At 43.3% G+C, this 11,421-nt stretch overlaps 1 protein-coding gene across 1 annotated transcript; it reads right to left on the reverse strand.

Annotated features, from left to right (window-relative positions):
• Positions 1-215: 215 nt before the first annotated feature.
• fzd4 (frizzled class receptor 4) lies at positions 216-10,160 on the reverse strand. The gene is made up of 6 exons (XM_008301587.1): positions 9,535-10,160; positions 6,337-6,474; positions 5,805-6,191; positions 5,148-5,293; positions 4,252-4,499; positions 216-4,041 (listed from the first exon to the last, which is right to left on the reverse strand). Exons 1-6 carry the CDS (start codon positions 9,790-9,792, stop codon positions 3,623-3,625), a joined length of 1,596 nt encoding a protein of 531 aa, XP_008299809.1. The 5' UTR covers positions 9,793-10,160; the 3' UTR covers positions 216-3,622.
• Positions 10,161-11,421: the final 1,261 nt, after the last annotated feature.

Below are 11,421 nucleotides of genomic sequence, written 5' to 3' on the forward strand. Positions count from 1 at the left end.
AGCAAACTGAGCATCTAAAGGTTCTGAAATGTTGGTTGGGGAAAAAAGGACATTCGAAGATCTTTACTTCAGCTTTAGGAAACTGGAATGATATTTTTTTAATGACTTTCTGATGTATCGACCAAAAGGTTAGTCAGGTAGGTCCAAAAGAATAAAAAAAGAACGAGTAAAAATGAAACTAATGAGCTGCAAAACAGACACTCGTGCACTCACTGTTATAATCACAACAACATATTGGAAACCAAAAAGTTTTTATTTATCTTCTTCTGATACAAAAGTGTTTTTTTTAAATAACAAACAAGTTTTAACATTTTTTGTCACGTTGTTTTTTTACACGGATAAATTAGCAATCTCTTTATAATACATCGATGACATTGTCAAGACAAGCAGTTTTCTACACGAGGGAGCAGTCTAGACCTTAAAGGCTACGATCAGCGTCGGTGAACTGATCCCAGCAGTGATTCATGTCTGGGTTTCTCAAAAAAGCATTTACAAAACCTGCACCACCAGTGGTCCTCGATCTTTAAGCGTGGCACAAACTCACTGTGTTTCAAGGCACATTCTGTGATTGTTTTGAAATGTCACCTGAAGCTCAGTGTGGTCATGCAAGAGGAGACAGCCAAAACCTTAAGACAGCATGAGGGGGAAACTGCATTAGCTCAGAGGGGAGGTGGTCAGAGGTTAATTTAATTCACTTAAAGTGAATGTAATGTTTGTTTGACTTTGGAAATTTAATACATGTGCCAACGTATGCTGGTCTGAGAAACACTTTTTTTCAGGGTTCTAGGTTTCACCAGAACCACCAAAAGCACCTCTGAATGCAGAAACAGTTATATTTAACATATTTTTTGGGAAAAGGCAACCCAAGAATGATTTTCTGTCCCACTCTAAACTTTGAGCTCAAAAATAGATGTGACAGGCTGTATGAGGCACTACCTGGTTACAGTTGACACACAGGAGGAAAAAGCTCTGTATTATTCAAGCTCTACATTTCAATTTTCCAAAATGAGATTAATCCTTATTCTACTGAAATATAGAAGGCGTAATATTATACAAAGACTCACTGAAACGCAAGAGCTTTGATGGATAGATTGTCAGGCAAACATTCGGTACACAGGAGCAGAATTTGGTGAATGCAGCAGTAAGGCAGGATAAGTCAGAACCAGGACCTTTGCTGTATTTAAAGCTTGCAGTTATTGAGCGGACCTGCAAGACTGAAATGGTGAGAAAGGCCTACTGTTAAAATGCAGTGCCAGAGATAATAAATGGAGATCTCATCTCCATTACTCGTGAAATTTTGAAGTGTAATGTACAAAAATCTCTTCCAGGGAGGGCTTGATTGTCTGGGAAATGAGCCTTGATGTATCAGATGAGGTTAAAAAGACAAAGGCTGGCAGGGGATAAATGAGAGCATCAGATGGATATTAATATGCCAATTTCATTGTGCTGCTTCTGTGATGGTCTTAGTGGACAAAACACATGCACACAGACTGAAAAGAAAGGCAGATAAAAATTGACAGAGGTGCTCTCGTGTTACTGTTATTTCATTACCTGCAGATACTGATCACAATGTAGGCGAGTGGATACAATTTGTGGCAACTGATTCCTATGTGTGTGTTTATGCATGTACAGTACTGTGCAAAAGTTTCAGGCACTTTACATGTTTTTATCCATCACATAATATCAAGTTAGTCTTTTGACTCGTTCAAAATCCATTCTGCAGCATGACAACAGCCACAAACTTACAACAAGGGTCATAAAGAAGTACTCTCAGTGACTAGAAGTTCTACAACAGATGCTGTGGCCCCCACAGAGTCAGTCTGGGGTAACATGAAGAGACGGAAGCGACTGACACTGCCTAAATCCACAGAAGACCTGTGGCAAGATGCTTGCAACAACCTGATTAATGCCTTGAAAAACTTTGCACAAATATACTTAGGAGAATTGGTGCTATTTTTAAGGCAAAGGGTGGTCACAGCGAATAATGATTTTAGGTTTTGTTTGCTGTTTGCTGCCCTCAGTATCAAGTTAAGTAAAACAACCAAAAATTAACGGTGGCATTATTTTTGAATCCTCAATGTACTTAAATCCTCAAATTTTTGCATTGTACTGTATCTGCATGTGCACAAGTTATGGCAGCCCTTTTGCTGTTGCAAAGTGTGTATTTTGGCAAGTGATTGTCTAATAACTTCTAACTCTTTAACCTGCCCTGGTTCCAATATTTGGAAAAGAGCAGAGGGAATAATTCAATTTCCTGGATTTCATGGTAACTCAACAGCATGTACAGTTCTGGGTTTCCAGGAAAACTGCACACATTTGAAATTAGCTGAGCTTCTTATTGACTGCTCAGAGCCTACATTTCCCAGATGCCTCAGTGCTTCCAAATGCATGGGGCAATAAAAGGCACAGCTGGTACTCCTGGGATTCATAGTGTAGTATGACAACCTCACACATAATCTCTCATTGTGTTGGCTTCACAATAAGAATGTGTTTGACGTTCACGTTTGAACACTAGAAAGTTATTTTTCTGTCGCGTCCATAATGACAACTGACCAAACTCTCCCTGTTAATGGCTGTGCGTATTAATGTGCTGTATACTGACTTGTTATCAGTCCCACCACTGCTGTCCCTACCCTTCACATATTCTATAGCTATAGTGCATTATTCCAGTATGAAGCTGGTTTCCCAAAAAAATCTGACCTCCTATTTAGTATTGTACAAAAGGTACTATTCCCCAAAATGCAGAATAATGTAGTTCAAATATAGACAGATATAAGGCAATATTTCAGATTTTCATTACACTTATGGTACATGTCCACAGGATCTGATTTTAACACAATACTCAGTCATTGTCTATATAAGCAGCTGTACAATGCATTCTGGTAGCGCTGTGCTGTGTTTCAGCTGATGGAGTGTCAGACTGGCTGCTTCTCATTTGCATAAAGTTGAAGTCTAGACTACTTTATGCAACTCAGGTGCGTCGAGGTTAGGCCCCTGTGGACACATACCATTAGTCAGATTATTTATTATCTAATCTCAGTGTAAAAGGGGCTTTCAAGGAATCAGATGCTTTTGGGAAACTTCAGCCTACACCTGTATAATATTTGCTCCAGTGTAAAAATTAGAACTTCAAAAGACCCTTAAAAGATCCAACGGCATTTGGGTTTGCTGTATCCAGCAGGTTCAGTCTCTTCTGCTGAGGGCTCTGGCGAAAAGAGAGACAGAGAGGTAGACGTGGTGCCACGCAGCTTATTGGTGTGTCCGGTCTGCATCTTGATTTTGTGTCTGATCTGCCCTTTCCGTCTCTCTTTTTCGTTTTCTTTTTTTTTTTTGTTGCTTTCTCCACCTCTCTGGGCAAAGGAAGTCTAACAGAGGTAGAGAGGCTACTGTTGCTACTACTGTATGACTTAGTCCTCCTCTTTCCTCCTTATCCCATGTTAGTTAGGGACTGTCGGGGAGCTTTTGTGATGCCATTACATCCAGAAAGTCCTGTATCACATTTTTTATCTCCCTCTCACCTCTTGAATCTCTGACCTCGCCATCCTTCGTTTGGCAGAGCGAGTGTCAACGAGAGAGAAGCTTGCAGAACTTCATTCCTGTCCATTTTCTCTTTTCTTCCTCCTCAAACCACTGTCTCGTTGCCTTTCCCTGGTTTGATCCAGCCCTCACCCGGTGCTCTCTTGCCACCTCGGCTAGCCCTGCTGTCTCTGAGCAGGCGGGCAGTGCAGCGCTGCCAGGTGTGAAGGGTTTTCGCTGACCAGATCCACATGCCTGATGTGATGCCAACAAGCAGTGACATGAAGATTCGAAGCATCTCTGATGCCACATATGAGTCCCGGGTGCTGGCCCTGAACTCTCCCCAGTGAGAGAGCTGGTAGAGGTAACAGCCAATGACAGTGGATGCTGGTACAGTGTAAAGAACGGAAAAGACTCCGATCTTCACCATTAAACGCTCCAGCTTGTCTGTTTTGGCACCGTCCTTCTGCAGATTGGAGCGTATCTTGAAAAGAGCCACAAGGCCCGCACAGATGAACAGAGTGCCTGAGGGGCAGGAAGCAGACAACTGTCAGTTGGACCATTGGATGGAGAAAACATATTGACAGATGTATAAAATAATCAAAGAACTCAGAGCCTGAGCATGATTAAGACATAACAAGGGATCTGTGTTGATAAAATATGGGCATAAGTGCACTAGTTTATGCAGAAAGTTGTAAAATCACATATAGATAAATTTTATGATTATGTTATTACCTATGAGGAGGTATGTGGCCAGTGGTGCCACCACAAAGCCTGTGAGGGCCTCCTGCTGCTGGTTGCCAACATAGCACAGCCCAGTCAGGTCATCTGCATCCACCAGTCTCATGATGAGGATGACGATGGTTTTAACAGCTGGGATGGCCCAGGCTGCTATGTGGAAGTAGGAGCTGTGCATTTCAATAGCCTCATGGCCCCACTTCAGTCCAGCAGCCAAGAACCAGGTGAGAGTCAGGATCACCCACCTGGAAGATGGAGCAAGAGGAGTGAGATAAGCAGCAAACCCTCCTCATGTGCACAATCATCAGATTATCTTCCTCGTTTTTACAGTGAATAGAAGTCACGATTCCAGGAAACTCGACACTGAGGCAAATACTGGGAAAATACTGATCACTGCTGGAGCATCTCAAAACTTTGGCAATGAAAAAGCTGCATAAAAGGCAATCAGGTGGACACGTGCAGTCCTCTGATAAAATAAAGTTATCATGACACCAGATAGTCAAGAGCGACAGAACACAGGGCTGTGATCATATCATAGGAAAGAGTAAAATCTTTGGCCTAATTCTTTTCCAAATGGGGAAGAATGAAGACAAACAGGAAAACAAGGGTCAAGTGAAAAGGAAGAAAAAGAGCTGCGACAGCACTGTCTTTCCACTCCAACTTGAAAAAATGAACTTTTACCTTTTACATGCAGGGAAATTAATCCAACTAGTACAGAGGTTATGAGAGAGGATGGTTTGATTTAAAAGAAAACAGGATGCTAAGTCTCGTGTTCCAATTGTTCCACCAAAGGCCATTCACAACAACGTCTGACAATAGTCGAACTGGGACAAAGAGCTGAAGGATTGATGCGATTAAAAGGTGTGTGCGTGTCTGTGTTTGTTTGTACAAACCAGAGTGAGGAGGCCATGCCAAAGAAATAGAGCAGGAGGAAGACTATGGCACAGCCGGTGCTCTTTAATCCTTCTTGTACCAGAATTGGCACCGCTGCCGCATCCAGGTCACAGGAAACGCGCTCCCTCCCGAGAGTCAGTCGTACCTAGAAAATGAGACAAAAGGGAAAGGAGGTGTGGCTGAATTAACACCAGTAACGGACAAAAGGAAGCATCATCTTTCCTACTTAATGCAACCAGAGGAGAAGCTGTATGATGTCCTCTGAAAATCCTCCACTATTATTGAAGTGTGGCATCATTATTTAAAACAGAATCATCAGATTTTCAACTTCCTGATGGTTCTTCAACATCAATGACATACCACTTCTTTGGAAATATATCCTAAATCTAGGCCTTAAGTCATGATATTTGTTAAAATTTTATTCTACATGTCTCAGTTTAAAAACCTCCTAAGAGGTGACACCAGAGAGGAAACCCTTTACACTCCTCAGTGCAATCACAACCCCACAAGGGACTAAACTGCAACCAACAGTCATGTAACTAAAATTCAGGGACTTATCGGCTGAACTGAGCATCAACACGCTTGATGACTTGTTGTAAAGTCACTTTATTCATTCTACCCAAACTACTTAAGTGAAACAACAGTCCCCTTCTTACCAGGTAGGCAACACTGTACAGATTGCAGCACATGGAGAGAAAGATGATGGGCCTCTCAGGGTAGGAGAAACGCTGCGAATCCAAGAGAAAGGTCAGGACTGTCAGAGTGGTTGACAGGAAGCACAGCACGGCCCAAACTGCCATCCATGCATCTGTGAAGACTTTGGCCCCTCGCCGGTAAAGCCCACTGTCGTAGCCACACTGCAGAGTGCAGCTCTCAGTCTGTTTAAACCAGGTGTACTGGTCTGGAGCAGATCCCAGGGCCTGACACTCCTCCTGGTGGGGAGGATGGCGGACCTGCGGGTAGGGCGTGTCCTCATCCCCCGGACCCTCCATACACATGTGGTTGTGGTCGTTTTGAGGAGGGAAGAGGCTGCAGTTCAGCACCTAGAGAGGACGCATGATGAGAAAACAGCATTTTGGTTGCTCATCATGACTGTTTCTTGTAAACTTTTTCTTATGTTCCATTCATTTTCCACAACCACATCCTGAAGTTGGCAATGCAGGATGTTCTTGCGATGATGTGACTCACCTCAGGCCAAATGAAGCCAAACTCATTGAGCACAGGGAGGCATTTCCTCTTGACAGACAGACACATGCTGCCGCATGGACCGATGGGAATGGGAACCTTGTCCGTGCACATCGGCACATAAACCGAGCATAGGAAGAACTGGAGAAAAAAGAAAATAAAGGAAGACAACTTTAATATTTTGCTCGCAGTTTGTGTAACTGAATTTTGCAAACTATATATACTGTGGTGAGACTTCAAAGCATCTAATAAAGACAGAGAAAAAAAGCAATGTCACAGAAGTGATATAATAAGCTTTGACTGGTGGTGCTGCAAATGTGTTGAATTGTTGTAGGAGCAGTGTCCTGTGTGTAGCAGCTGATTTCTTTTCTAGAGAGAAGTGAGCGAAACAAACATACTGCCGAGTGATGTAAGAAGAGTGAAACATAACAGAGTAGTAAAACCGATATAGACACTGAAAGTGCAGTAACACTTGTACAATGTTGTGTTGTATTTCGTCGTACTGCTTTGTAGACTTTGATCCACTTCAGTTAAATCAAACTGTGAAGCAGAAGGTAAATTGTGTCAGTGGTGAAGTGCTTGTTAAAGAGGTGGAAACAGTGCGGCGAGTACCCTCTGGGCCAATCTTTCTGTATATTACAACAGGATTACAGCTGCTAGATGGCTACACTGTGTACTCCCACATGTGGATCCTCCATCGACTCGCATATACCTCTCAGTATCCTGCTTCTTTGTGCCCATAACTTTCAATACGTTGCATCACTGCTTCTATTGGTAGGTCTCTATTTTCAATACTAATAGGAAACTCCACAACTTAAGTCACGACAGCCAACGCTAACCTGCTCCAAGGTTTCACATACAAGTCTGCATCTTTAAAAACAATCTGTGGACTTAACAACACTGAGGGCATGTGCCATGTAATGCTGCATAATCCCCCTAATCCGAGGCTCAGTTTTCTCTGTCCCATGGCAATGGTTTTGAAATAGATATCAAGTCAGGGTTACAAAGATAGTAGACAGTCTGAAGTCGCATTTGACTACTGAGGTGGTGGTGATGTGAGAGAAGAAGTACTCTGGGGTTACAGGAGGTAGCAATTTTAAGTGATTTCACGCATTTACAGCGAAATCTGTTTGAAGCCAGAGTGTAAAATTGTGCCAGCCTCATGATATGAAAATACATAGAAGCAAGAAAGAATATTTTTACTCAGCTACCTTGAGATAAATGAAACAAAACATAGACTCCGGGCGCTTGGACTCAGTGGTAGTGGGAAAATATGTGTCAGAGTGAAAGGGTTTGCTTCTGTTTTTCATTTTAAAAACATCAAAATACGTATAAGGCTGTAAAAAGATTTAGAATGCTGTGGGCTTGCAGCCTTACTCCAGTGACAGACAAACCCCAGCTTGAAATCAGCCCTTGAACGGAGCCCAAATGAAACCTGAATCCAAGACTGGTGTCAAGGTTGGGAAAGAAATACACAGGGAAATGTTAAACAACTGTTGCTGTCTGTGGGAATTTATTTGCAAAGTAAACAGAAAAAATTGTGCATCTGTGCAGCATGTCATGTTTGGGATATGAAATTTACAGCCACAATAAATAGACTGAATAACTGAGCTTCTGTTCTTTTACACCTAAAGTGAGAGACTTTATCCGGTGATTATGAGTATAAAATGTAACACAGTAAGTCCTCACTGTGGAGCTGTGAGGAACTATGCAACGGCAAAAATCTTTATCGGAGAAACTTTAAACTCAATTTGTTCTCTGATCTGTATCTGGGTTGTAGTGCGGCTTTATCTCTGCGCATTGAGCAGACTGGAGACTGTATTAAGTTTCGCACCACAAACAGAGAATGTTTGTTCCTCAAATTTACAGCAGGTAGGTTGTCTTGTGTGATTTGTGGGTTGATGAAATGAAATTAACATGGTTATCCTGAGTCTGTGGGAGCGTTTTAATGCGTCTGCTCATACAATAACAACAGTTTGTGTAAGCTGTAGATATTAAATTACCTGTAATACAATTTCTAACACTTCCCACAGTGAGTAATGCATACTGAACCCGTGACAGTCGTGTAACACATTCTGGGTGTTTTCCCCCGACCGTTGGTAACCTGAGTGCTGTCACTTCTCTGCTAAAAGCTGCTCCGGTTACTAGTCAGGAAGCCTCCCATTAGAGCAAATGTTAGACGATACGGTTTCTCTTTCCCCTTTCTCCCTCTTTAGCATGTGTGTGTGAGGGAGAGAGAGGGGGAGAGAGAGACTGGGATGTCAGCTAAACTTACAGGACAATTTACAACTGGAGGAAGACAGTTCAGTTTTATGCCACAGTTGCTCCTCATTCTGTCTGGTTGTCATGTCTCCTAAGCACTGTATTAATTTAACATGCCAAAATATTTTTTAGCCCTCTTCCCAAACAGCTGCACACACCAATAACTCACTGTTACACTGTAATAAAACAGAACGCGGACAGGACGGCGAGCCTGCAAACCTAACTTTCTTGGGGAGGTTTTCAGGTCTGCGGATGTCCAGGCATGCTTAAGTGTGTGTCTAAGAAAATGGGTGTTTTTGGAAAAAGTAAACACCATTCACTACAAAAATATGTCCTCTCTGTGGTGTCATTACAATTATAGTGTAAAGCCAAATCTCAGACACACATAATGAGACCAATCGATTTTTTTTTCTTACATGGTGCATGAGCCAAACAAGCTGCATTTTGTCTTAGGACACTGAGGGCACCATTGTGAGCAGGGAGACATTACAGTATATTAGCAGTGAGGATTCAGCTGTTGCTGTGTGGGGCATGAACTCAGAATGTCAACAGACAGAGGGGGCATTTTCAATGAAATCAGCATGACAGCCTGGCACAACAGGAAGGAAGGAAGGAAGGAAGGAAGAGAGGGACCCATCCATTTATCTTAACTTCATGGGACTCAACCTATATTATGCTGCTCATTATCTCTGGCACCATCAGTCTGAGCTGCAGTTATTGCTGGTAGCTCCCTGTCATGTGCTCTGGGACCACACTCTGCTCCACTGTCTCTCTTTGCGCACACACACTCTCACAGATTTAGCAGACTTTCTAGACTTAGCCAGGCTTTTTCTGGAAGCAGGACCACTGATCCTAAATTTGAGCCTCCGCTGTGCGCTTTTAATAAACATCCTGGCTACTCTTGTTTGCGGTGCCACCGGCTTCGGATCTCGTCTTTACCTTGAGCTGGCTGGAGCAGCCGTACTGGATGAGCGGCGTGAACGTGGTCAGCTGCAGCTCCGCGTCCGACTGCAGCACGTTGCCGACCAGGTTGGGCATCTTGGTGACGTTGTAACCCAGACCCTGGCACATGCTGATCCGGATCGGGTCGCAGGTCATCTCCTCCACCTCGTCGCCGAACGCCGTCACCACCGCCACGCACAGCGGACCCACCAATCCGGACAGGAGGAGCAAGGCTGACACCATCATCCCGGGCATGGTCACCCTGGCGCTGCCCTCTGTCAACTTGTTGGCACAGTGGTTATCTCCTCAAAAAAAGAAAATGCTGTCAAAATAGGTCGCCTTGGGAAGCCCAGCAGTAGTCCAGCAGCGCACGCAGTCCGTGCGTTCTCGGAGGCTACAGTATCCAACTCTGAGCCATTCAGTAGATTCAAATATCCAGAAATCTGCAGCGGTGAAGCATTGCCAGATCTGTGCGTAATCAAACGCGCGTGATTTCAGTTAAAAAATACATTTTTGATAAATCCTGGAGTCCTCTCTTGGTTCGATTCCCGTTAATAACTCCGTGTGGTTGGAAAAAAAAAAAAGCGCAGCGCACCGACGGCATACAGAGGCTCTGGTTTTGCGCCTATACTGCCTGCAAGCGTCCAGCACTAAACTTTATTGTGTCTGTGAAGAGAGACTATTTTCCCCGTCCAGAGAGGAGTCGACCAATCCATGCGCGGGAGTTGGGTTTCCCTGACCAACCCCTGGCCAGGAGGGCGGGATCCGAGAGAAAAATAGAAAAGCGAGCCACCTCTCTTCCCCTCTGCCCCCTGTTCTCACCCCCCCCTTCTCTCCTTCCCCTCAGTATTTTGCCTTCTCCTGTCTCATTTCCCCTTTTTCATCCTCTTTCTTTCTCAATCCTCTCCTCTTTTCCTCCTGCAAAGAAAATCAGTGAGCATTCCCTCAGCTAATTCTGACAACATCCAGAACCTGTGTTTAAACCAGCTGATGTGGCTTACATTTATTTTTATTGGCTGTATTTTTAGAAAAAAGAAGAAAAAAAACACATCTGAAAAGTGGATTTTTTCACTGCGTATTTGTGTGCGTGTTTTCATTTTAAATTTAAAGTCCCTAATGGTCTTTTTAAGGCCGTCTGGATCTTCACCACAGGTTCCACTCCCCTTCTCTAAAAGGCCCGTCAGCTCTAAGTGCTCATGACATTGTAATTGAAAGTAGGGCCTTAAGTGATGCTGAAGCATTGGAAATCTGTTTTGCATTGCAATGAATGCACATACTGGACAGGTTTTGTTTGCTCGTGGCACCCGGGGAGAAGGTTTCTCTTTTACAGCATGAAACTAGCAGTGAAGAGTGTTGTTTTGGCTTTTCTGCGTTGGAAGTGGACTTGGGTGAGAAAGTGCTTGGACTCATTGCAAATACTTTGGGAGGAGGGAAGCTTAAGCAACACTTGATTTTTGTTTTCTTCCAAGCAATTTGTACAATTCCGAGACTCTTAAAGCATCTGTCAGGTGTAATCAAACTCAACCTAAGAGCTTCACAGATCTTTTTAAAGTATTGCAAATACCTGAATCTGTATCCGGACGGAGCTTCGCCCTGAGTTTAGATTAAGTTTTAAAAGAGCTGCAATTTCATTTGACCAACAAAGACATGGGCAGTGGGAATCCTTTACCAGTGATTCTGTTCTGTTTTAATCTTATATTTACACACACACACACACACACACACACACATTTATATATGCATCTTTCAAGTAATAAGGAAAAATGGAATAGAGGTTCAGAAACACTTTATTGATCCCGAAGGGGAAACTGCTTCTGTTACAGTTGTACAAAGCCCACAGACATTAACAACCGATACAGAAAGAGACGAAGGCAGACAAGGCCA

The sequence above is a fragment of the Stegastes partitus genome, unplaced genomic scaffold (genome assembly GCF_000690725.1).
Source record: "Stegastes partitus isolate 25-593 unplaced genomic scaffold, Stegastes_partitus-1.0.2 Scaffold35, whole genome shotgun sequence".
Classification (NCBI taxonomy): Eukaryota; Metazoa; Chordata; class Actinopteri; family Pomacentridae; genus Stegastes; species Stegastes partitus.